The sequence below is a fragment of the Chelonoidis abingdonii genome, chromosome 5, assembly GCF_003597395.2.
Source record: "Chelonoidis abingdonii isolate Lonesome George chromosome 5, CheloAbing_2.0, whole genome shotgun sequence".
NCBI lineage: Eukaryota > Metazoa > Chordata > Testudines > Testudinidae > Chelonoidis > Chelonoidis abingdonii.
The window spans coordinates 92,197,312-92,224,803 of NC_133773.1; the positions used below are offsets into that span (position 1 = coordinate 92,197,312).

The 27,492-nt window shown below is 40.2% G+C and overlaps 1 protein-coding gene across 3 annotated transcripts in view; it reads left to right on the plus strand.

The window, feature by feature from the left end:
- Positions 1 to 27,080, plus strand: part of CLOCK (clock circadian regulator) — a 127,692-nt gene extending 100,612 nt beyond the window's left edge. For 2 of the 3 annotated variants that reach the window (XM_075066443.1, XM_075066442.1), the window contains 16 exons: positions 1,674 to 1,763; positions 8,218 to 8,338; positions 11,588 to 11,701; positions 13,464 to 13,582; positions 14,123 to 14,205; positions 14,424 to 14,530; positions 15,020 to 15,167; positions 15,410 to 15,485; positions 17,425 to 17,566; positions 18,019 to 18,119; positions 20,353 to 20,442; positions 21,954 to 22,112; positions 22,714 to 22,920; positions 23,737 to 23,942; positions 24,385 to 24,646; positions 25,676 to 27,080. In XM_075066443.1, the coding sequence (XP_074922544.1) occupies positions 1,674 to 1,763; positions 8,218 to 8,338; positions 11,588 to 11,701; positions 13,464 to 13,582; positions 14,123 to 14,205; positions 14,424 to 14,530; positions 15,020 to 15,167; positions 15,410 to 15,485; positions 17,425 to 17,566; positions 18,019 to 18,119; positions 20,353 to 20,442; positions 21,954 to 22,112; positions 22,714 to 22,920; positions 23,737 to 23,942; positions 24,385 to 24,646; positions 25,676 to 25,852 (2,202 nt within the window). In that variant the 3' untranslated portion in view covers positions 25,853 to 27,080. The remainder of the gene's footprint in view (positions 1 to 1,673; positions 1,764 to 8,217; positions 8,339 to 11,587; positions 11,702 to 13,463; positions 13,583 to 14,122; positions 14,206 to 14,423; positions 14,531 to 15,019; positions 15,168 to 15,409; positions 15,486 to 17,424; positions 17,567 to 18,018; positions 18,120 to 20,352; positions 20,443 to 21,953; positions 22,113 to 22,713; positions 22,921 to 23,736; positions 23,943 to 24,384; positions 24,647 to 25,675) is intronic. The other variant, XM_032782518.2, reaches the window with a different exon arrangement.
- Positions 27,081 to 27,492: the final 412 nt, after the last annotated feature.

A 27,492-nucleotide genomic window follows, 5' to 3' on the forward strand; every position in this document is an offset into this window, starting at 1 on the left:
TTGGCCCAACAAAGAAGACTGTTAGGTGCCTCTGAATCCCAGGAGGGCACCAGCCCCACCACCACCGGTGACCCTACTCATCCTGTTCCCCATCCTCTTTCCTCTTTAACATCCAGAAATCTTGTTCAGGTGCAGAGAGTGGCTCCCCTGTTGTGCCCAGCTGAGTGGGTGGATCCCATCTCTGAAACCTACTGGGTGGGGCTTGGGTGCAGGGGTTGAGGCGATGTGAGGGAGCCAGGAAGAGGGCCCATCTCAGGGGGAGATCATCCCTTCCCCTGTTGTCCTGTCCCCACTTGCTCCAGTTGCCGTTCTGTTACCCTGACCTACTGAGCCTGCCCCACTCAGTAACAACACCAATGAAGTCTGGGTGCTAGTAACAGGGCAGTAAGCTCAGCAAATGCAAGTCATGGGCCCAGGACCTCCCTCTTGACCCAGGGAAGGGCAGAAGGCTTCTCATATGTCAACTGGTGGAGGGAGTGTTGCTAAACTTACTTCCTCACCACCTCTATTTCTGTTCTCCTTAAGTGGTATGTTGCTATGCAAGGATAACTTGAATTAATATGCAAATTAGATACAATTAAGTTAGGTTTGAACAGAGACTGGGAATGGTTGAGCCATTACACTAATTGAATCTATTTCCCCATGTTAAGTATCCTCACACCTTCTATGGGTCATCTCAATTATCACTTCAAAAGATTTTTTTTTCTCCTGCTTATGATTGCTCATCTCAACTGATTGTCTTCTTACAGTTGGTATGGCTACTTCCACCTTTTCATGTTCTCTATATGTATAAATATCTTCTTGCTGTATGTTCCAGTCTATGCATCCGATGAAGTGGATTGTAGCCCACCAAAGCTTATACTCAGATAAATTTGTTAGTCTCTAAGGTTCCACAAGTACTCCTGTTCTTGTTGTGCAAGGATAAGGATTTCCACTGAAATCAGTGGGACTACTACTATTTTGGGTGGTCAGGTACTACTCCAAATAACGAGGATGCCAGAATTGTGCTCTTAATTAGGAATGTTAAAGCTTACACAAATTTTAAACTACCACCAGTAATTAAAGCAGCCACAGGTAAGTTTTATTAAAACCCATGGCCTTCACATTTCTTAATTTTAAACTGAGGTGGTGAATATTTATTTTTTGCTGAGTTTCTTTAGGAAAGAATTGGAATGTCAAAGATTTTAATAATTGAAATCTATCGTTTCCTCCTTCTCTTTCTACCCTTCATCCTTTTTCCTCTTCCCACTCTCTGATTTTCTGTGCCTATTATTATTTTCTCCTTTCTTCAATCTCCATTTTCCCGTTTAGCACTACCTTGCTTCCTTGTCATTCCATGTTCTTTTTTAAAGACTAGAATTCTAGTAGGATAGGGGTGGGAGAAGAGGGAAACAAACCTGCCAATAATTAGATCTATCTCCTAACCGAAATTTTGTAAATTACAGATGGCTTTTTGAGAACAAAACAGTATGAAAAATGATGATGGTAAAGCTGATGTAGTACAAATGATATTCAGAGGTGTTAGTGATAACACATGCTCTCATTGGTTTTAGAGTAAGTAAAATGAAGTCAATCTAGCCTTCATGCTTAAATTAAGTATAGGTTTTTTTGATTTGTCATGTGCATTGTCCTGTGTTCCTTTTCATTTAACTGCCCATTATGTTTAATTTCAGGCTCTTGATGGTTTTTTTTTAGCAATCATGACAGATGGAAGTATAATATATGTGTCTGAGAGTGTAACTCCCTTACTTGAACATTTGCCAGTAAGTATGAACTCTTCCAGTAAGATATCAGTGTTAGTCTGTGGACTAGGTTTTGCTGCAAGCACTATTAACCTCTCAAAGCACTCGGAGCACAGACAATGTATGTTCTGTCCTGAAACCTCTGTTTTTCCTCTAAAACACCTCCCTCCCTGTTTATTGATGTGTCCCCAGTCTTAATCTCCCCTACTAGAAAAGTGGAATAAACACTCTCCTCAGATACCACTGTTACTGTTATTCCATTACTCATCAGCTGAGACTGCTAAAGAGAAGCATGCTTGGTACTCTTGAAACTACTGTCCACTGATCTTTAGTTATCCTGGTCACTTCCCAAACTCAGGACTCACCAGGAACAAATATGCTGTTGCTGCTTAATTGGGCTGACTCTTATATGTCATATTCGTACTGCATCTCATTCATCTTTATTTGTACTGCTAATCTCATTGGTATATTTACTCTGTAGTCCATGCTAGTATAGGTGTCACCTGGGAGTGTTACTCTTCTGAAACCGAAGCTAATAGTGTTTTAAAGTGAGAATAGTGCTTATATAAAATTTATTATCAGTTATAAACCTGAGGTGGAAAAAATAGTTGTGTCAGAATGAATCTGATTTATAAATGTCTATAAAATGTATCCACATTGACTAGAAGTTTCTTACCAATGGTTCTGCAAGGCAAAAAATTAATCTTTGATGTGAACAGTTTGAGAATGAGAACTTGTCTTAAAATGAGAAAAATGTAAATGGCTCAGTTTTCCAACTAACCAAAATTTATATTTCCTCAACTCCAAAATGTTCCAGAGGGACAACTTTTAAGTTCAATTTTTTCTTTTTAAAACATATCTTCTGTGGAGATTTTGTTAATGTATTTGTGCATATAAACAGTATCAGGAATACTTTGTTGTTATCTAAGAAGAGCTCTGTGAAGCCTGAAAGCTTATACCTTCCACCAACAGAAGTTGGTCCAAGAAAAGATAATACCTCACCTACCTTGTCTCACCTCTATTTTTGTTTTTCAAGATGAAGATTTTAAATCTTTAGTGCCATCAAGAGGCAAAAATGTGTACTGATATTTTAAATCAACTACACAATTTGATTTCAGTGCTTCACTATTTGAAATTATCAGAGCAAAGGAAAGACAGTAAGTTCCAGTATGCTTTTACATATGTATCTGTGTTGTGTTTACAGTAACGTTTATTTCTTTTTCAAGTAGTGTCCCTGTCGCTGGTTCACCTCAAGTGCACCTACATCCTTGATTGGAGATTTTTTGTACTAGTGCCTACTGGACCAGTTCATGAGTCACACACACCTTCTTGTCCCATGCCGAGGGCCCTTCTCAACTGCCTTCAGCCAGAGACAGAGTCTACTGTGTGCTGTTCACTCTGTAATTAGTTAGTTGTCTTATAGTCTGTGTAGTTGGAACAGCTGTTCCTTTTATTTTCATTTCCTTTAACTAACTAAATAATTTTTTTAAAAATTTATTACTATGTAGTTAGATACCAGTTAGTAGCTTTCCCCTTCTAGGGATCATTTTTTGTTATATTACTCAGGAATGCCACGCTCTCCTGAGTTCAAATGATGCCTCTCCTGCAGTGAGGTGATTACCATTCAGTGACTGACATTCCCTGTGCCTCCACTGTTTGAGAGATAACACATATCCCCAGTAAGTGCAAGATCAAATTTAAAGTCCTGATGATGAAGCAAGCTTTGTGCCCATATTTGGATTCTAGGGCGGAGGACCAACCTGTACATAGCCCTTCCAGTACCACTAGAACCCTGTCCACATCAAGGCCTTGGTCATTGGAGACTGCTAGAGATGTAGGCAATACCATAGCACTAAGTACGTCTAAGGTACCAAAATCTTCCGTAGAGGTAGCTTTGATAACAGCCTTTAAGCAGAAGGATGTAAGGACTAAATCTCCAAGAAAATCTCTGTCACTGACCCATAAGAAGACTATGGAGACTTCAGGTCCCAAGGGGAGTTACATGCAAACTCCAGGTGATGCTAATACTGCAAAAGCAAAGAGGAATCTGTTGTCTAATGCAGTGTTGTTGTAGCCATATTGTCCCAGGATCTTAGAGACAAGGTGGGTGAGGTAATATCTTTTATTGGACCGACTTCTGTTAGTGAGAGAGACAAGCTTTCAAGTTTACACAGAGCTTTTCTTCAGGTCTGGGAAACTAACTCAAAGTGTCACTGCTAAACACAAGATTTGAACAGATTGTTTAGCATAAGTAGTTAACACTTATTTTAAGGGACCAGTCAAGATGAAGTTGCCTGTTAACACACCTCCAGTCATAGGCAGGAAAGGTGGGGTTGTTAAAGGGTTACAGATGTTGCAATAAGCCATAATCAGTATCTCTATTCAGTCCATGATTTTCAGTGAGTAGCAAAGTTATGAATTTAAGCTCCTATTGATAACTTTGATAAATGCGAAAAATCATGGTCTGAATAGACACCGGATTTATGGCTTATTGTAACAATCTGTAACCATCAAGTACCATTGATAACCTTCCTTTTGATGGTGGCAAGCTCTTTGTGGACTCAATGGATATATCTCTCCACACTTTAAAGGACTCAAGAACCATGCTGTTATCCTTAGGGATTTATATTTTTGTAATAGAAGGAGATGTACTTGGTCTCAGATGGCACAAAGATCATACCCAGTCCTGTGTTCAACTTATCGTAGGCCATCTGAGCCCCCAGCCAAGAGACCAAGGTATTCTAAGAAGAAACCTCTTTCAGCTACGGCCACATCTTCTCAGCCATGTACGTTCTCCAAGCAACAGTTTTGATGGTGTGGTCAGGAGTGTCAACCATCCGACAGACAGAGGTTTATACCTGCAACCTCCTACCCCTCCCTTCTCTCAGATGTCATCTCTCCCCTTTTGGGACTGTATGGGAGAATATAACATTAGACAAATGGGTTTTGGAAACCATAACATCTGGGAATAGCTCAGTGGTTTGAGCATTGGCCTGCTAAACCCAGGGTTATGAGTTCAATCCTTGAGGGGGCCACTTAGGGATCTGGGGCAAAAATCAATACTTGGTCCTGCTAATGAAGACAGGGTGCTGGACATGCTGACCTTTTGCAGTCCCTTCCAGTTCCGTGAGATAGGTATATCTCCATATATATTTTACCCATTCCTCCTCCCCATCCTTCTTCAGGAGCCCTTCTTGCAATCAGTGGCTGGTGCAAGATGTTACCTCCTCTGTGTTTAGGAACAATAGAACCAGGCCCTGTACTAGCACAGGGGAAGGCGATTCTATTCAAAGTACTTCCTGATGTCCAAAAAGAATGGTGCCTGGAGGCCAATTTTACATCTCATGTCTCTCAACAGGTATGTAAAACAACAGAGATTCAGGATGGTGACCCTTGCAGCAATAATTCCCTTGTTATATGTAGGGGATTGGCTTGCAACTCTTGACCTACCAGGTGCATATTTTCATGTTGCTATTCACCCTTCACACAAGAAAATTCTTTGTTTTCTAATCAACAGCGAGCACAATCAATACAAGGTGCTCCCTTTCAGCCTATTTCTGCCTCAAGGGTATTCTCAAAGATTCTAGTGGTAGTTGCTGCCCATCTACATCATCTGGTGATAACCATTTTCCCATATCTGAATGATTGGTGCAGACCATTTTAGGAAGTCTTGGCAGCAGTAAAGATGTGTTCTCTTTTTCACAGCCTGAGACTTCAAATCAACCTTGAAAAGCCCATTTTTGACTCCAATACAGCACCTAGACTTCGTTGGAGCTTCCTTGTATGCAGAGACTGGCAGTGTCTACCGCCTTTCCAGCAGATTTCTCGCACTAATGACTCTCATCTCAGGGACCAGGACAAACCTCAATTAACAAGAGAAGATTGTCTTCAGATGCAAGGACGTATGTCAGATTGCGTTTTTGTAGTGCAGCATGTCAGATAATATCTCTGAGGTCTACAGGAGTGGCTTTGAACAGTTTGAAGAAGTTTACAAATCAAGCAAGCACAGCCTAGGAAGATGAGGGGACTGATAGTAATGGGTTCTGCAGTCACTCATCAGTGCAGGTGTCCCATTCTTTCAGAATCCTCCTACCATAGTGATAACATTGACGCTTCACTTTTAGGTTGGGGGGCACATCTGGGACTAATAAGGTGCAAAGCAAATGGTCACTACAAGAGCAACTTCTTCACATCAATAATTTGGAATTGAGAGCAGTCAGAAATGTTTGTCTACACTGTCTGCCTCTAATCAGATCCAAGTCAGTAAAGATAATGACAGACAATGTGACATGCATGTATTATGTCAACCATCAGGGAGCATGTTCCCATTTCTCTGTGTCAAGGTGATAAAACTCTGGAATTGGTGTATAGCCAATCAGATAGTCATCTCAGCTTCTTGTCTCCCAGGTATACAGAACATCATGGCAGATGACCTCAACAGATATTTCTTTCTAAATTGCAAATGGGAACTGGACTCTTGAGATCTCCACACAATAATCTTAGCTTCGGAATTCCCCGAGGCTGATCTGTTTGCCATGGCAGCCAACACAAAATGCATCAGATATTTCTTCAGAGGGGTCTCAATCCCCAATTGTTAGGGGATGCTTTTCTCATCTCGTGAATGAAGGTGCTTCTTTGTGCACATTCACCAACGCCATTACAGTTAAAGTTCTCAAAGAGTTGCACTGATTGCACCAAAGTGGCCAAGATAAAATTCGGTATTTCTGTCTAATCAGACTCGTCTTATGCTCTCTGTGGTGACTTCCATTCATTCCTTATCTGCTGACTCAGGATGCCAGTCAAACACTTCACTCCAGCCTTCAGATTCTGAGGCTCCAAACATGGCTCCTTGTGGTTCTCGAGAATGGTGATATCCTGTTCATCAGCAATACAACACATAATATTAAGTAGTAGAAGAGACTCCACAAGAAATACTTACCTTCAGGAATAGAAAAGATGTTCTCTTTGGTGTAACAGCAGTTGTCAGATTTTGCCAACTTGATCTCTTCCCAGGGTATTGGATTACCTGTTGGAATTGAAAACATCAGGTCTTTCTATGAATTCCATTAGAGTACGCTTAGCGGCACTTCCATTAGGTACTTGGCTTTTCACACACCCATAGGGTTTTTTCGTTCTTCACTGACTCAACCATAGCAAGATACCTAAGAGATTTGTTGAATCCCCGCAAATCAGAAATCCTACTCCTAGCTGAGACCTCAACCTGGTCCTTAATTGCCTTATGAAACATCCTTTTCAGCCATGAGCTCTGTGTTGTTCATTAGATTTATCTGTGAAGACAGACTTCGTGGTAGTCATCACTTCTGCCCCAAGGGTTTGAGAATTGGGGAGCTTTAATGGCACACCCCCATTTATGGTCTCACCAGAGACAAAGTGTCACTATGGGCCCATCCAATATTTTTACCTAAGGTGTCCTCAAAATTTCTTATTAATCAAACCTTTCATCTCCCATTTTTTTGTCCAAAACAACACTGGACTAGTCAAGAAGCTGTATTCTATACACTAGATGTCAGGAGGGCATTACGCTTTTATCTTGAGAGAGGACCAACCCATTTAGAAGATCTCCTAGACTGTTTGTGTCCACTGCAGACAGAAACAAGGGTTTGGTCATTTCAAAATAGAGGTTATCAAAGTATATCTCTGGATATATTAAAATCTGTTACAGCCGAACTCACGTTTAGCCCCTTGAGAGTGATAGCACGTTCCACAGAAGTACCAAATATTTCTTTAGCCTTACTTAAGGATGTACCAGTCGCAGTGGCAACTTGATATTCTGTTCATGGTTTCTAATCATCATGCCTTAGTGTCTACAGCTAGATTAGATGCTGCTGTAGGCAATTGCAGTCTCTTCTGTATTGGACTCTGCTCCAAATCTCCTGCCTCCTTAGGGGGGGATATTGCTTGAGAGTCTCCTGAAGTGGAGCACCCATAGGAACACTACTCTTGTTCAGTAACTGCAGTTCTTCAAAGTGTGTGTCTCTATGGGTGCGCCACTGCTGCCTTCCTTCCCCTCTGCTTCAGTGGGACTTTGTAATGTTGAAGGAACTGAGGATGGTTCACCCGCACAGCCCCAATATAGCCTTGGTACAGACATGAGGATCTGTGGGGCACATGCATGGGCTGAATGGCCAATGCTACCAAAAAAACCTTGATCAAAAGTTCAGGGTGCAGGCACACCTGGTGTGGAGCACCACACATTTCAAAGTTCTCCAGTTACTGCACAAGGTAAGTAACCTCTCCAACAGTGTTAAAAATCTGTGCAATCAAGAGATGATCACTTCTTGCAAAATGGTATTTTGTTCCTCAGAACATGGTTTTGCTGAATCTGTAATGTTTTTGTATGTTTGTTTTCTCATCTCTGATCTCTTTAATTGCTTTACATTAAAACAATGGGCTTTGCAAAGATATCATGTCTTGCATTGTTAAAATGTTTCTGAAATCTGTTTTTCTTTTTCAGTCTGATCTTGTGGATCAGAGTGTATTTAATTTTATCCCAGAGGGGGAACATTCAGAGGTTTATAAAATACTCTCTACTCATCTGCTGGAAAGTGATTCATTGACACAAGAATATTTAAAATGTAAGTTGTATTGCTAAAAAATCTGGTAGATGTGGGAGTCTTATCATAGCGTCTTTTTATGGGCAACTCAGTTTCAGTGAAAGTAAATGCATATGGGATTTCAGGGTGAAACTTATAGGTCTTAAAGGAAAAAGATGATTCATTTTATTTTCTGAAGTAAATCAATCTTTTATTTTAAAATTTCCTAGTGACTAGGATAACATTGCATGTCATAAACATTTCCAAAACACAGGGAAAGTATTTCTGTTTATAATTTATTGTCACATAATCATAGCAGCTGGAGAGGATAAAGATCTATTACGTCATACACCACTGGAATCATACTTCTAGGCACTTCCCATTAGGCAGCTGTCCAAGGAAACTTCTCTAGTAGGAGTTCTGCTCTTCTGTGGCTTCTCTGTAAAGCTGAAGTATGAAGAGTGCGTGCTGCTGAGCCTTTCCAAACACAAATCCAATAGTTTCCTCTCCACTACGTTGGGTAATTCCATGTTGGGAAAAAAATAAAATACCATAAGCCATTTTTCTTCATTGCAGCATGTATATTAAATTCTTTATTAAATATGTTGTTTGCGATAGTGTTGTTGCCATGTTGGTCCCAGGATATGAGACAAAGTAGGTGAAGTATTATCTTTTATTGGACCAACTTCTTCAGTTCAAGCTTTTGAGCTATACCAACCTCTTCTTCTGGTCTAGGAAAGGAAATCAGAGTATCTGAGCTAAATACAAGTTGGGGACAGATTGCTAAGCATAAGGGAAAAGGGATACGGCATGTTGCAGGAAGCCACTTGAAAGGAAATCTGCAATTGAGGATTATGTGGTTATGCATAGGGGGTTTGAAGAAGGTGATTAGGGATAGCGTGCGGTGGGATGTGTTAGAAATTATTGTAATGAGCCCTAAAACTAGTGTCCCTATTGCATCTGTAGTTTTTGGTGTCTAGCAGATTTATGAATGTAAATTCCCAAGCTCAGCTTTGAAGGTGCTATGCAGGTTTCCTTTGAGGATGAGTATTGAAAGATCAGACAGGGAGAGATTGCTTTGTGAAAAGTTTCCACCCACAGGTGATATAGTGTTTTTATCTTTTATCATTTTTCTGTGTGAGTTCACTTAAGACCATAGTGATATCTGGTTTCATCCACAAAGTTTTTATTGAGGCATTTGATGCACTGCATGAGGTACACCACATGTTGTGATAAGCATGTTTAGGACCCATGAATTTTAAAAGGTATATTGTACGAGGTGTTGATCATTGTAGAAGTGATGATATGTTTGCAGGTTTTGCATCTGTTGTTCTGGCAGTCTGGTGACAGTTTGAGTTGGTGAGCTCTGCTTTGTAGGGAGCTTGTTTCAGAGGATTAGCTTGGTGAGATTTGGGGGATTTGAAGATCAGAGGAGGAGTTCAGGAAAAAATTATTTCAGGATATGGTCCCCATCAACCATAGGTGTAATTGTTTGATGGTACCCCTTATGGCAGGGGTTCCCAACGCGGTGCCCATGGGCGCATTTAAATGGGCCCACGTCCTGGCCAGCAGTCGAGCATCAGCCGAAATGCCGCCAAATTTCGGCGGCATTTCGGTGGATGCGCAACTGCTGCCACGGTCCTTCGTCTGGCGCCCGCCAGACGAAAAGGTTGGGGACCACTGCCTTATGGGTTTCTGTGTGGGTGGTAGGTGAGAGCTAGGGGTGTGCGGTCAGTGGGGTGTGTTTTTGTTTGTTTTTTTGCTGTATTGAAGCAGGTTCTCTGGGGGATTTGGATGGCCCTTTCCATGATGCGATCTACTTCTCGGATGGAGTGTTCTTGTTTAGTAAAGCCAGTTTTATGTGTATTTAGGTGAGTATTCTGGACTTCCTCTTCAGAGCAAGGTCTGTGGTATCTGAGTGGCTGGCAGTAGATAACAGATTTTTTGGTGAGTCTGTGGTTGTTTCTAGATCTTTGGAGATAAATATGGTAATCCCTGGGTTTCTTGTGGAAAGCTGTTTGTACAATTCCGTTGTTGAATCTGATCATGCCGTCCAGGAAGTTGATGCCGGTGTGGAAGCCTTTTAGAGATAGTTTGATCAATGGGTGGTTCTGGTTGAAGTTGTGGTGAAAATCTATGAGGAAGTTGGGTCTTCTGTCCAGAGTATGAAAATATCAATATATTTGTATCTCAGGTATATTGTTGGTTTTGTGGTACATTTTTCTAGATATTCTTCCTTTAATGGGCGCATGAGAAGGTTAGTATATTGGAGAGCCATGCTAGTACCCATGGCTGTTCCCATGGTTTGGACAAAGTGTTTGTTGCTAAATGGGAAGTTGGCCTCATTGACGTAGTCATCATGTTTAAGGACTACAGCAACTCCCCCTTTGCTGGATTGATCACAGTCTGGTGGTTGGATTTTAAAGGCAGCATAGCTGTCCTTTTGGTGGTAGGAAGACTGTGGTGATGTAATATTTGTGGAGGATTTCATTGTATCTTTTCGTAAAGCAGTTGATGTAATGATCCAGTGTTGGTTTCATCCACGGGCGTGGGGGTCCAGTCAGATGATTCTTTTTTCTCATGACTGTCAGTGGGATTGTAGTAGTTGTGGGTGGTGGTGTCTTAATTGTGAAAGAATTCCTTGAGGAGGTGCATGGGTCCTACACATGCCAATCACGTGTGGTGTATTCATTCAGCGCATCAAAGCCCCAATAACAGCTATCTGAATGAAACAGACAATCGTGCTCTCAAATGAACTCATGCAGGAAAATGAAGATAAAAACACCCTGTCACCTATGAGCAGACACTTTTCACAAAGCAGTCACTTGGTATCTGATCTGTTAATACTTGTCCTCAAAGAAAACCAGCACAGTACCTTCAAAAGTGAGCCTGGGAACTAAAATTCATAGGCCTGCTAGACATTAAAATCCTGGACTCAGCTGGGACACTGGTTTTATGGCTTGTTACAAAAATTTGTAACACTCCCACATCACACCGCTTATGCATCACAATTTAATCCTCAATTCTTTTTCAAGTGACTTCTTTCAACATGCTTATCCCAATTTGTATTTAGTTCAGAGACTCTGATTTCCTTCCCCAGACCTGAAGAACATCTCTATGTATCTCAAAAGCTTGTACCTTCTGCTAACAGAGGTTGGTCCAATAAAAGATACTACCTCACCTATCTTGTATCTTTTATGAAATATGTATGCTAATTATTATTGCTTTTATATGAATCTCTATTGGTGCATGTTTCATCATGTAAGTTGCCTTTTCATTATATTGTTTCAGCAAAAAATCAACTAGAATTCTGTTGCCATATGCTGCGAGGAACAATAGATCCGAAAGAACCACCTACATATGAATATGTAAAGTTTATAGGAACTTTTAAGTCTTTGAATAATGGTAAGAAATGCTTCACTATAATGTGGCCAAAATTAAAGGCACTTTCCAAAGATTTATACATTAGGAAAGGTTTGTGAAAACCTAGTGATAATATTTAAAATATTTTGGTATTTATTTTGAAAGATACTAGACCATGATACAGGTTGTGTTGTTTCTACTTAGCATTACTGAAAAAATAATACTTCTTTATATTTGGTCTTATATTGTAGACAGTAATGTCTGAGCAGGTGAAAGTAAAATAAAAATAGTACTTTTCAGCTCTATAACTCCTTCCATTAAAGAGTGTTAATGTTTGTAAAACACTTTAATAAACATTTTACACAAGAGGAGACGTGAGGTAAAGAAAAATTTAGGCCAGTGTTTAAGTGCCTAAATCCATATCTATGTACATTACTAATTAATATGATTTTTTAGCGTTACTGAATACCTGCAGCTGTCATTGGCTTCCGGTAGGTTCAGAATTAGAACCTACGTCTCCACCTTACACTCAGTCCTGTGATTTAATCAACAATTATCTTTCATAGAACACTCAGAACAAAACCACAGCAGCTGTTGTTTTCTTTAATATGGTATCGGAAGGGCAGGGGAATTTATCTCTTAACTGCACGGTTTTTCCTGCAGAGTATAAGATAAATTGAGCTCTCAAAGGATAAATGTGTGGATGAGGCTGCCTAAATTGTTACACATTTTGTAAGCAAATAGAATGTTATAAATATTCTGCATTTGGAAGACAGCACAGGAGACAGAAGAGTCCTAAATGCTGTAGAACTTACCAGTTTTGACATGAAATTTAACATAAAATATTCCATTAGGATATATTGTGTAACCCAGATTATATCGGATTGGTATTATGTAGGAAAAAGATTTCAAGCAATGACGTTCTATAGGAGCGACTTACTTGTTCTCTGCTGGCTGTCTATACTTGATCATGTCGGAGGATTAGTGGGCCTCTGCATTGTTCCATCAATAAACTGGGTGATGTTATCTTGAGCTGAGCAAAGTCTAGAAAAATCTACCTAAGGATTCAAGAGAAAAAGGTTACTGTAGTACTTTTCTCTCATGACTTCATTGGAGCTAAAAATGACAAAACCCGATGAAAAATTCAGAAATTTAAAACCATTTGTTAACAAATATTCAAAAATAATCTAGCCAGTTAAAATAGAGCTATTAAGAAGCAATGTTCTAGCTTTTATTGGTTTCCTAAAACCATCTGTTGTCCATGACTGTATTTAAGTAGCTGGACTCTAATTTTAGTTGTTAGAGAAGTCCCTTGCTGGTTTTGATAACATGGATATGACTAGTACTATTAAATTATATGCCACATGTATGTATTTTCAAATGTAGCTTTGCTCATAATTCATAGTAAATTTGTAGTATCTTACAGTAGGTTAATGTTGGGGGTTTTGCCAACTTTGCGCCTCCATGCACATTTTGTAACTAAGGCTGTGTCTACACTACCACTGACATTGGTAGATCTTATGTCACTCAGGGGTGTGAATAAGCCACCAGTGACCTAAGTGCCAGAGTGGACAGCACTATGTCTGTGGGAGAGTTTCTCGTGCCAACATAGTTACCGCTGCTCATTGGGGGTGGATTAATTAAGTCTACGGGAGAGCTCTCTCCCATTGGCCTAGAGCAGCAACGCTTGGGAGCTTACAGTGGCACAGCTGCATTGGTGTAGCTGTGCTGCTGTACATTCTCTAGTATAGCCATAGCCTAACTCTTCTCCCTCTTCATCTTCCCCCCACCCCATCTCCTTCAGTCCCCAACTCAGCACACAACGGTTATGAAGGAACTATCCAGCGGCCCCATCGGCCTTCATATGAAGACAGAGTTTGTTTTGTAGCTACAGTTCGGTTAGCTACACCTCAGTTTATCAAGGTACGTTTGGGATTTTCCTCTGCACAAGTGAAAACAAGTGTTTATGACACTTGGTAAACACTTAAATGTGCTCAGATCATGAAACTTTCAATGTGACTGTACCACTTTACATACTGCTACAAACTTTTGATCCAAAACAATGCAGACATCTGGTCTACACTGCATTCACCTAGGAGTGTCCTCCACATTGATGACAATATTAGAGAAGTTTTTTTTGCAGTTCATTACAGTTTGAAATAACCTCAAAGGCCATTGGTTTCAGTGCATATTCCAATGTCATAAATATTGGTTTTGTTTTTGATCTCACACTAGCATTACTCAAGTCAGTTGAGTTATGCCAGTTTAGAGTTAGTGCAGTTGAGATCAGATTTTGGCTCAGTCTGCTTTAAATACATAAAAACAATGAAAGTGCCTAAAAAATAACTTTTAAAGCTACGTTCTTGTGCATTTATCTGCCTACTTTGAGTAAGTCTGAATTTCATAAGAGCTTCTACATTAGAATAGAGCAGATTTGAGAGACTTTTTTGTTTGTTTTTCTAGGAAATGTGCACTGTTGAAGAGCCCAATGAAGAGTTCACATCTAGACATAGCTTAGAATGGAAGTTCCTATTCTTGGATCACAGGTGCCATTCCTTATAATAAAGTAGTACATAGTAGCATTCTGGCGGTAATCTTTAGAATACGTTAATCAGCACTAACTATTCATAATCTGAGTTGGGATTTGTGTGGGTTTTTGTTGTTATTATTTTGGAGAACATATTGTAAACATGAACTAGAATGAGACTGATTTTATTGTTTTTACATGTAAAAATAAAGTAACATTAACTTCTGTATTAACTAGGGCACCTCCAATAATAGGCTATTTACCATTCGAAGTTCTGGGGACATCGGGCTACGATTACTATCATGTAGATGACCTAGAAAATCTGGCAAAATGTCATGAACACTGTAAGTAAATGTCAAAACTCTGTGTTACAAAAACCAACCTCAATTAAACATCTGTACGTTATGCGAAAGTCTTCTTAATTATATTGAATTGTGTGTAGAGGGCAGGATATATACTGAAATCCTGCCTCACTCAAGTGATGCTTTCTGTGGCAAGACCAATGTTTTCTGCTGCAAAATGTTTATGGTTCATTTATTTACAGACACCTGAGATGTGGTCTCATACCACAGCCTTCTAATATAAAGAAATTACAAAATCATGACTGCTGTAGCTGAAAAAAATTGTAATATAACTTACTGAAGAGCCTTCTCTTCCATTGTGTGTAGTACTTGAAATAGAAGTTCCTCTTTTTCTTACCTTGTTTTTAGTCATTGTCCTAGTGTCAGTCAGATTCAGGGGAAGATCTCTTAGTTTAGATTTAGTGACCACTGTGTCACAAAATTAACATAACATGTGAAAGCAAAGAAGTCTTGTTCTTTTTTATCTTCTAGTAATGCAATACGGGAAAGGGAAGTCGTGTTATTACAGGTTCCTGACAAAGGGGCAGCAGTGGATTTGGCTACAAACACATTACTATATTACTTATCACCAGTGGAATTCCAGGCCAGAGTTTATTGTCTGTACACACACTGTAGTAAGGTAACAATTGTTTTTTATTAATTTTAGAGAAGCTCTCTTAACTGGCAACTGTATTGCTGATGTTTTTAAAACATTGGAAAGATTTAACTAATAGTAGTTTGCAGAGACACTGTGAAGCCTCCTGAGTGTTTGTTCCCTTTATTCCATGGGCAAAACAGCATGTCTGAGGAAGTCACATTTTAAGACATTATTGTAAAAAACATTTAGACGAGGTATAATAAATGTGGTTTGTTCTTTTATAGTTATGCAGAAGTTCGAGCAGAAAGAAGGCGAGAACTTGGTATTGAAGAGTCTCTTCCAGAGATAGCAGCAAATAAAGTGAGCTTCGTAACTTTTTTTTTTTTTATTATATGGTGCCCCTTTGTACTGCTGTATATCTGATTTTTTTTGTAATCAGAAGGTAGGAAAGTTTTTATCCTCTGCTGCTACAGCTAATGCAATGCTTTTTAACTATGAAATATTATCTCATGACTAAGAAGATGCAGGAAAGGTGACTGCTTCACAACTTCCGACCTTGGAGTTCTTTATTATTTTTAGGTTTATTATATGTATTACATAGCATACAGAGGCCCCAGTTAGGATTGGGGCCCCAAAGTGTTAAATACAAACACAAAGATTGATGGAGTTTTTTACATCTGAAAAAACAAGGAACAGATAATGGAGGAAGAGGGAGGGAAATCAGCAGAAGGGGACAGCATAGCTCCATCACATGGCCTCCACCCACTTCTCAGAAGCATCCAGAAGTCTTTCTGGATGAATACCCTCCAGATGAGACTCTGAAGGTGTTCAGGATATTGGGCCTCAGAAAGGTAAGTCAGGGGCAGGCACTCATGATGTGCTCCCTTGGTAAACTGACAGATTTCCCAGTGGAAATCTGCTGCTTATGGCACAACTAACTATGCCTGCATGTTTCAGAGTAGCGGCCATGTTAGTCTGTATCCACAAAAAGAACAGGAGTACTTGTGGCATCTTAGAGACTAACAAATTTATTTGAGCATAAGCTTTCGTGGGCTACAGCCCACTTCATCGGACGTATAGAATGGAACATTTAGTGAGGAGATATATACACATACAGAGAACATGAAAAGATGGGAGTTGCCCAGCCAACTCTAAGAGGCTAATTAATTAAGATGAACTGTTGTCAGCAGGAGAAAAAAAACTTTTGTAGTGATAATCAAGATAGCCCGTTTAAGACAGTTTGACAAGAAGCTCTAAGGATACTTAATACTGGGGAAATAGAGTCAATGTGTGTAATGGGTCAGCCATTCCCAGTCTCTGTTTAAGCCTAAGTTGATAGTATCTAGTTTGCATATCAATTCAGGTTCAGCAGTTTCTTTTTGGAGTCTGTTTTTGAAGCTTTTCTGTTGCAAAATTGCCACCTTTAAATCTGTTACTGAATGGCCAGAGAGGTTGAAGTGTTTTCCTACTGTTTTTTGAATGTTATGATTCCTGATGTCAGATTTGTGTCCATTTATTCTTTTGCATAGAGACTGTCCAGTTTGGCCAATGTACATGGCAGAGGGGCATTGCTGGCACATGATGGCATATATCACATTGGTAGATGTGAAGATGAATAAGCCCCTGATGGTGTGGCTGATGTGATTAGGTCCTATGTTGGTGTCACTTGAATAGATATGTGGATTATCACTACAAAAGTTTTTTTTCTCCTGCTGACAACAGTTCATCTTAATTAATTAGCCTCTTAGAGTTGGTTGGGCAACTCCCACCTTTTCATGTTCTCTGTATGTATATATATCTCCTCACTAAAAATTCCATTCTATGCATCCGATTAAGTGAACCCACAAAAGCTTATGCTCAAATACATGTGTTAGTCTCTAAGGTGCCACAAGTACTCCTGTTCTTTATGCCTGCATGGCTTCTTGCTCCTCCAAGAGAGAAATAGAGTACACAGCAGTAGGAAGTGAGTTATGTTGCCGGAGAGGGAAGGAAGTTTGTGCAGCAACACAGGACTGGTGCAGAACTCAGAGTTGCAGGATTTGCCTGCGTATCTTTGGACTCTGGGTTTTCATAGCTTTGTCTTGCCTTTCTTTACATGGTACAAACCTGATCAATGGAAACTCCATAAACTTAAACTTGTAGAGTATAAAAGGACAAAACTTTTTCTGCAGATTTATCTATTGGGGGTTGATTGGCCCAGATGTTTGTTTAATTTGCTAAGCTGTGTTTGCCAACTGAAATATTTATTGTCTATGTACTGAACCATCAAATAAAATGATTTTTATTTGTACCCCTTCAGAATCAGGACTCCGGATCCGATAATCATATAAACACGGTCAGCCTCAAAGAAGCATTGGAAAGATTTGATCACAGTGGTACACCTTCTGCTTCCTCCAGGAGTTCGAGGAAATCTTCGCATACTGCAGTCTCAGATCCTTCATGTATGTGCTTACCATTGAAAACATAATTGCCTTATAAGGGGAGACTGTATCTGTCCTTTTTTGCTGTGTTTTTATTGAAATAATGCATTTTAAAACTTCTAAAATATTTCTTTAATAATATATCTGAATGAAATACTGAATTTAAAAATGTCCCTCTCAATGGCTTAGCTAACAGTAATGCAGCAGCCTGAGAGTACCAGGTTTATCCAGAGAGTTCTACATTTAAATATTGTCCAGTAGAAACCCATTGAAACAGCTGATATTAAAATAAAATCTTATTTCATACTATCAGGCCTATACAATTGATAGAAATGTACTTTTGAAAAATTTGCCTGAAGCTTTCACTCAGGCAAAACTCCCTTTGTTTTCTTTGTATATGGAGTTACAGGATCAGGCTTATCATTCATATTATTAACAAAATGTGTTTTCACTTTTACATTGATCACCATTAGCAACGCCAACAAAGATGACAATGGACACTAGCACTCCTCCAAGACAAAACTTATCTGGTCATGAAAAGACTGCACCAAGGAGGTCATCGCTTAGTAGTCAGGTAACTCTTCAGAGGAGAGCCTCTGTGTAAAATCCATTTATTTCACTTGTAAATGAAAAATGTTTAAATCTACAGTAAACTTTAAATTTTTTCCCCTTAAAGCATAGAGTTTGAACTGGAAGTGAAAACATTTTCAGTCTGGGTACTTGATTTCTAAGATTGCATGATCAAGGTTACTGACACAAACGCTTATGCAGGTGTTTAATTTTACATGTTACACTAAGTGTGACTACTCACATGCATATAGTTAGGGCCATTTTGGTCAATTTCATGGTCATAGGATTTTTTAAATAGTCAGTTTCATGGTTTCAGATGTTTACATCTGAAATTTCACAGTGTTGTAACTGTGGGGGTCCTGACCCAAAGGAGGGTCATGGTGAAGGTATCATGGGATTGTCACCCTTACTTCTGTGCTTCTGCTGGCAGGGGCATTGCCTTCAGAGCTGGGTGGCCAGAGAGCTGCCGACTAGGAGCCCAGCTCTAAAGCCAGCTCCGCCGTCAGCAGCAGCACAGATTTAAGGGTTGCAGGGTATGGAGGTGGCTGTCGCTTTTGGAGGGAGCAGGACCAGCATTATGGGTGGGTGATTGCCCAGGGCACTGTGGTCAGGGAGGGGGGTTCCTCCCACACACAGCCAGCTCAAGGCCCCTTTAGCCCCTGAGCACTGTGCCTGGAGCTGGGTGGGGCAGGACTGGGGGCACCACCACCAGGGTGTCCTACCATGCACTGGGCTCCAGCTGCTAGTCCTAGTGGGGCTGGGGAGGGATGGGACTTCCTCTTCCCCTTCCTGAAGCTAGGTCAAACCCCTCTCCAGGAGTGTGCCACCCTTCCTTCAGCACTGCCTTCAGAGCTGGACTCCCAGCCAGCAGCTGTGGAGCTTCCTGCAGCCAGGGGAGGTTCCTAGAGTTGGGTCTGACCTAGCCCTGGGGGTGGTCCCTGCAGGGGATGAGGAAGGCCCAGCCCTGCCAGGACTAGTATCTGGAGCCCAGCGCACAGTAAGAGCCTGCCTTCCCTACAGTAGCCAGATTTCTTGGGGGAAATGAGATTTCATGGTCCATGATGCATTTTTCATGGCTGTGAATTTGTCAGGGCCCTACAAATAGTTAAGCATGTGTTCATTGGGTGGTCTTGTCCCATGACCCCCATCAGGGCCTTTGGACAAGCCTGAAATTGGACCCTTGCCTCAGCGTCCCCTTTCAAGGGGCTTCTTGAGTAAGTCTCAAACACTTTTGTCTATTCATACACCTCCTCAGGGTCTGGTTTATTAAATTAATAAACATTCAAAATAAAATTCTCAAGTCCTTCCTCAAGTTCATTAGTTTACCCCATTATCAGGTCACTTCCAGACCTTTCCGACCTGTAGTCTCAATCCCCAAGTTCCAGGTTTCTCTGATAGAGCCTACTTGTTCCCAGCAGCCTCTCTAGTGCATTTTGGTCTCCTTGAGAATTCTCGCTCTACAGTTTTCTGCTGCATTTTTATTGGTGAATGAGCTGGTCCTTGCTCCTCAGGTGTGCGTCCTTATTAACTAGAGATGATTGTCTCCAGACCTCTAGCCCTTAAAGGGCCAAGACAGCATGCATAAACATGCATGTTACAACATGCATAAATCTGTGCTTTCTTTCTCATACAATTTTTCATAAACTAGGTAGAACCCATCCAATAACAAAGTTATGGAATAATTTCATATAGTTCTTGAAACCCTGATCATATTAGAAAATCCCAAACAAGCCCTCTGCTATGAGCTATTCATTGACTGTGATTTGAGGCTGGTTTATTGTTGGTTTGAGATGATTAATAGAGGAATAAAAAGATGCTGTCAACTTAAAAATGTTTGAAAACAAGTATCTTTACTTACCAAGACCATCTTTCAAATGATTACAGTTCTGAAATTCCCATTTCCCTTTCACTATTTGTATTCATACTTATTTCTGACCTATATCATAACTTGAACGACGATACCCCATGTAATCACTTGTACCTGCATATTCACAGTACTGCAATATTTCAGTTTCAAACATCGCAGGGAGCATTTAGTTGCCTAAAGACTATTATCCCCTTGAAATATTAAAATAAATGTAGACACATTTCTGTTGGCCTTGTGTTATATAAAAGTGTGTTTTAACAAAATGTACTGTTTTGCCATCGTGGAATTGACAGTTTCTTTTAAATAATTTAGTTATGTCTAGTGTGAGACAAGTTCTGTTGGATAATTATGGTATGCTTTTAAATCTTAGTCCTTAAACGCCCAGTCTGTTGGACAACCATTAGCACAGCCAATGATGTCTCAACCTGCAACTTTACAGATCCAGCCAGGCATGTCCCAGGTATGGATTAGTTTTGTATATTTATTGACTGGCTCTTTCAGCAAATAACCACATCTAGGAATAGCATATTAAGGATTTTCTCATTAACTGAACTGTGTGATGGAAAAACAGCAAAGAGTCCTGTGGCACCTTATAGACTAACAGACGTTTTGGAGCATGAGCTTTCGTGGGTGAATACCCACTTCGTCAGATGCATGTGTGATGGAAGTTTATTTTATGCAAAGTCATCTTACTTGCATTCTCTCTTGTGCCTAATTAAGATAAACTTCTCCCAAAATGAGTGTAGCAATTGATTTGTAGCCAGCTTTGTTGGATGCAAATAATTGTTGTCGCTGTTTGTTTAGTACAAACTGAAGTACCTGATTTGCCATCAGCTCCTTAAATGTCCAAATGACATAAATTGTCACTGTTAAAAGTTAAAATCCATTCTAAAAATCCAGCCGTAAGTATAAAATCAGATTAATATTGAATTCGTGCTCTGGCAGGAAGGAGGGGAGATGCACAATGTACTGGCATGGCAATGGGAATCTGTAGTAGCCTATATGGCTTTTGTCCTGGTTATCTACGAGACTGTATCCTCCATGCCCTGTCCTGACAGTTGAAGTTAGCTGATGCTGACAGTGCCTAGAGATATACAACTGAGTTTTTGTGTCTTCAGGCTACATCTAATTGCTCAGGCTTTTTGCTGAGAGGTTGACCTGGGTGTAGGGCAGTTGTGTGTTTGTAGGTGCCTTTTGTTTGTTTGGGTTATTTTGTTGAGAGTTCTCTAAACATTAAATGTATGTGTCAATCTCAGAACTTTTCACAACTAAGTAATTGTCCCTAGAGAAGTGCTCCCCAAACTGTCGGATGTGCCCCCTCCTGGGGGGACAGGGGTGGAGAAACGTTTTGGTGGAGCCCTGCACAAGGGGTGGGGATGGAGCGCCACCCAGCCCTATTCTGCCCCCAGACCAGCTTCGATCCCAGCCACAGCTCCACTCTGCTCCCTGCTCTGCCCCAGCCACAGCTCCACTCTCCCCCCTGCTTTATCCACAGCCCAGCTCCGGCCCCAGCTGCAACTCCACTCCGCCTCTTGCCCTGCCCCCAGCCCACCTTCAGCCTCAGCCACAGCTCCACTCTGTCCCCAGCTCTAGCCCCAGATGCAGTTCCACTCAGCCCCATGCTCTGCCCTGCCCTCATTCCATCTCCGCCCCCAGGCCAGCTCCCCTCAAGCCCCAGCTCCTCCCCTATCCTCAGTTATGCCCCCAGCTCCACCTTCAGGCCAACCTCCTCTGCTGAGCCAATTGTGCAGTAATGGAGGGGGCACAGACAGGCTCCATTACTGGTAAGGGGGGCGCGAGAGGAAAAGTTTGGGCACCACTGGCCTGGAGATTGTGATAGACAACAAACCGTAGCATGTTACTAGATAGGGCTTGGTTCCCATTGCTACTAGGAAGGGATGATTTACCTTTTGTAGGTCAAGTTTGTCTGTTTCTGATTCAAACTCTTTTAACCTATACATGGCTCTGCAGCCTATGTTCCAGTTTTCAGCCCAGTTGGGAGCCATGCAGCACCTAAAGGACCAGTTGGAGCAAAGAACACGAATGATAGAGGCAAATATTCATCGGCAGCAAGAAGAGTTGCGTAAGATTCAAGAACAGCTTCAAATGGTCCATGGTCAAGGGCTTCAGGTGAGTTACAGTTGGATTAACACTGACTTCTGAGTAAGGACTAAGGATTTAAATGACTCTGTGTGCTATCTAGTCAAAATGGATAATATTGGGAAAGCCCTGCCTTATAGATTGTTGCTACAGAAAGTCAATTTCCAGGGAAGAAATTATGTATAGTATTTGGGTCTGTCAGTTATAAGATTATTTTCCCATCATTGACTTCATTTCACTAAACTGCTGGAGACACTGGAAAGAGAAATGCAGTTTCTAATTGATGTTGTCTTTTTCAAAATTTTGTACAAGTTGTCTTTGTGCTTCTGTGTAATTGCAAACCTTAAACTAAATATGTAGGGATCTAATTCTCTTCACACCAGAGTAGCACTACTGTATCTCTGTTAAATATTGAATGGCGTTATTCCAGAATGAAACTGGTGTGTGAAGGAGGTTTTAATTGTGCATTATCCATTGCTTATAGTACACTCATAAAGCCTCTGACACCTACAATTAAACAATATTTCTGTCTTTAATTGTTTTTCAAAGGTATTGTATTAAAATTTTTTAGTAATACTTTAAACAATCAGTAGTTTGTTTTAAAAAAACTAATTTGTGAATTTTCTTAAAGATGTTTTTGCAGCAATCAACTCCTGGATTAAACTTTGGTTCTGTGCAGCTTACTTCTGGGAACTCTTCTAACATTCAGCATCTTACACCAATAAACATGCAAGGTCAAGTTGTTCAAGCTAATCAGATTCAAGGCGGAATGAACACTGGGCATATTAGTACTCAGCACATGATGCAGCAGCAGCCCTTGCAGAGTACAGCAACACAGGTAAAGTTTCTCATAAGTACCTATGCTAGGTAGTATAATCGCACGGAACCAAAATTGAAACCCATTATGGGCCTGCCTGATCCTGCACTGATTCTATATAGAGAATTTCCATTGAAGTCAATGTAAATTTGAATGTGCAAGAAACACAGGTTCATGCTCTAAATGTTTAGGGTTGAAATACATTTTGTTTTCTCTTTCAGGAAAAGGCTTAGATTTTATAGTCTTCTCTTGATAGAAGAATTATCAAGTGTAAATGATGAGCAGTGAATAACAAGTAGTTCTTCTGGAAGGGCCCAGCCTCAAAAGCAAGCTTTAGCTAATCATTCTTCCTTTTCATGTGGCCTTCTCATTCCTCACCCCAACACTTGCAGGGACTGAGCATGCGTGCACCTGCAGTTCTGCCTGGCCCATCATTCCACCTTCTTGTGCAGTTCTCCTAATGTTATAAGAGTTTTGGAAGAGGAGCATGGGACTGGGAGTGAGAAACTCCTGGATCCTAATCCTGGCACTAACATTTACTCACTGCATGGCCTGGGACAAATAATTTAACCTTTCTCATCTGTAAAAACTGGGATAATATATATTACATAACTCACAAAGATGTTGGAGGACTGGATTAATTATTCTGTACAGTGTTTTGAGAGTATAAATCATATATAAGAACATTCAGTATTAGCAATAATTAACTATTAGTGGATAGCATTTTTATTTATGCCCACAAAGCAAGCTGTGCCTTCTCTGTGTTTGAAAGGGGTGTTTATTTTTAAATTTTTACAGCTGTATTCAATTGATTTATTACATATTTTTCTTCCTTAGCATACTCAGCAAAATATACTTAGTGGGCACAGTCAACAGACTTCTCTTACCAATCAGTCACAGAATACACTTTCAGCCCCCTTATATAACACAATGGTGATCTCCCAGCCAACGACAGGAAATGTTGTGCAGATTCCATCTAGTTTACCACAAAACAACAACCAGAGTGCTGCAGTAACTACTTTCACCCAGGACAGACAGATCAGGTAAATATAAAGGAGCAATATTCATTGAGATGATTTTGCTAGAACTTTCTGTGCTTTAGTAGTCACCAGATCTTATGGAAAAGGAGACAAAAGTTAAACCAACAATTTCATGGATTTTTACTTAGTGTAGGCTTGTGCATGTGCTGTAGTCTGAGGACCAAACCTGCAAAGAGATACTCCTGTAATTCCATTAAAACTCATGGTGTTGAGGCACTGGTGGAGGCGTGGGCCTTTGAGGGCAACATGTAGCCCATTGCACTTGAATTTGGTTAGTTTGTAGTAAGCAAAGGAAAAATTGGTTTGTCTTGAATGACCCTGTCAGTGATAAATGGCACTTACCTAATCAGATTGATATAGGAAAGTTCATTCAGTGTATCTGAAGCAGATTTTTCCCCCCCAAACTAAGCTGATAGGACCTTCTAATGTCTTTTTCCTTTAACAGATTTTCTCAAGGTCAGCAGCTTGTCACAAAATTAGTCACTGCCCCTGTAGCATGTGGAGCAGTGATGGTACCGAGCACTATGTTTATGGGACAGGTGGTGACTGCCTACCCCACTTTTGCTGCACAGCAGCAGCAGCCACAGACATTATCAATAACGCAGCAGCAGCAGCAACAGAGTCAGCAAGAGCAGCAACAGCAGCTCAGTACAGTTCAGCAGTCGGCTCAAGCTCAGCTGACGCAGCACCCGCAGCAGTTCTTACAGGTAATGCAGCACTGTTTAGAAATCTGTCAGATTACACAGATAGTGACGTAAACAGGTTCAGCATATACTGCAAGTTTGATTACCTGAGAATGTTATTTAAATAAGCAACCTTATCAAGCTCAGACAAGCCATATGCATGGGAGGAGGTTCTTTTAAATAGACCTTATTTAAAGTCTCTTGCAGTCTTTATTGTCAAGTTCACAAATAAAAACTGCACTTAAATAAGTCTGTTTCCTGGCCAATGGGCATTAGAGGACATTGGTAGTGGGACATGGAGAGAAACAATGGGGACAGGAAAAATTGTCACACTGGGTCCACCTCATCTCACCACAAACATGCTTGCATGATTCTAAGTAAAGGGGCAGGCATCTCTTTGTAAACCTCACACTTTCCCTCCAGTTACCATGGTGGCCCACAGTGCAACAAGGTGTGAGCTGACTTAGGAGGCAGCGTGCCAGCCTAAGTGTCTTTTCTCTGCTTCTGTGTAGCTGCAGGAGCACATGCTGCCTGGACCTCAGGGAGATACCAGTGGATGCCTGAGCAGCAATAGCCTTCTCATGAATAAGGAGAGAAGAAGCCACCATGGGGGAGAGAAGAGAATGGATCAGAAAGAAAACAGAGGGTGCAGGGAAGGAGGAACAGATTGAGAATAACAAAAGAGCAAAAAAGAAAATACGTACTAAAAATAAGAGAAGTCAAAAAAAGACAGAAGAGGGGGAAAGAGGAAGTAGACTGGACTAGTAGAAGGAGAGGCAGCAGTGACCTTGCTGAACTAGAGTACTGGAATGTGTCTCACAGCAAGGCCTAGGGAAGGGGGCAATAAGTTGCTTTACAGTTAGTCAGATGCTGAAAATATTAATACTCTGTAGTTGGCTATTTTATTCTGAATGAATCTTCACTTTGTGCAATTGTAAGTGAAAGTAGTCGTGGTCTTATTGATGTTTAACCTCATGTGGGAGTTTTAAAATGTAACCAGACCTGCATTTTCATAGCGTGGGCAATAATCCTCTTTTATTTATTTCTTCTTAGACATCCAGGCTACTTCATGGAAATCAATCAACTCAGCTTATTCTCTCTGCTGCTTTCCCACTACAACAAAGCACTTTTACTCAATCACACCACCAGCAGCATCAATCTCAACAGCAGCAACTGTCACGACATAGAACTGACAACATGATTGATCCTTCCAAAGTTCAGCCACAGTAGGACAGGAATTCACTTCTTCTAGAAGCAAACAGCAGGGAGGAGCTGCTCCATAAACAGTTGCACTGATGATAGTAGAGGTAGGAGTCCAAAGGCTTTATAAAGTACAGTATTGAGGTCACGTCTAACTTCTGGGAATCTGTTTGCAGAAGAAACTACTTCAAAATGTTGTCGAGGTACCTTGGATACAAACAGCAAAAAGATAACAGGGACATGGCCAACTTTTACCGTCTTTTAATTGTCCCAATTTCTGTGTTCTGAAGGATGTGCTACCACGTAGTAACTTGTCCAGATCAAGGCTCAAACCTCAATGAACCGAAAAGGGTACTAAAAATGTTGGTATCTTTAGCAGGCCTGTAAGTTTGTCAAATGTGACCATGGACACCCAGTTGCTCACAATAATTCTACAAATACAGTCCAAAAGACATTTAATTTTTTTTTCAGATGATTATGGGACAAGTAAATATTTTCAAAATGTTGTGTGGAATCAGATTCTGTATTGTACAGATGTTGTAAAATAATGTGTATATGTCTGGATAAAAGGAGAGAGAGCAAAAATATTTTATATGATGCATGAAAATGTAATCTTGTTGTTTGTAGGTTTGAATGTTTCCCTAAATTCTCACACCATGCTCCAACTAATATTTTCCTCTGTTCTACCCTTTTGTTTACAACATGATGCATCATAATTTTCACCCTTAATGTGGGCACAAGTCTCTTGTTTGTGCTTTGTCTGCGATGTCGCAGTTTGTTCAGTGAGGTATAGTGTGCTGGTTAGTGGATTTTTTGGGGTTAAATTATTGATGAAAACTGTTTGAACTGATGGTCACGCATCAGGATTCAAGACATTCAGATTTCAGAAATATCATCCATTTCACAATTATTCATTGTTTTTTGATTGAAAAATAGGAATTTGCACTGGTTTATTGTGGATGGTTTGGAATTTTACTCCCCAAAGCTATCTTTTGAGATCATAGTTGGAAATATTTATGTAAAAGGTTTTAAAAAAACTACATGAAAGTAATTTTCAAGAATGTGTCAGTTATAGGAGTAATTTGCACAACAATATATTTACACTTAATAACATTTTAGGCACTTTTTAACCACCTTCTCTGTGGTGAGAATTGTAACTTTTTAAAATATGTTGGAATCTTTTTATTCTCCTTTAAAAATTAGATCTTTCTTTAGTCAAAACTGATTCAGGGTCATTTTAAAACAAAAAAAGAAGAAACCCATAGTGCCTTGATTTTAATTCAGGTGATAATATTGAACATCTTGAATTATGTTGTCTTGAATCTGTTACAATTTCACAATTTTGAAGTCTTAGTACAATCTCAACAAAATATGTTTCTACTTCAGAGCTATATCTTGTTTGTGTTCATATATACAAATATTTTAACAATCATCTGAGTTGAGATAATGAGCATTTTTTAAAGGAGTGCCTCCCCCCTCAAACACTAAAATGGAAACAGGTATCTAATGATTTACCTGTAAAGTGTTCAGAGAGTAAGGAGTAGCGCTCCAAAACACAGATTAGTCATTTTGTGGTGGGGGGGACTTCTTAGCTCAGATCCAATTTTACTTTATTGATTGGAATTTAATGAAAAAATAAAGAGGGGATTAAGACTCCATGCTTAACACTC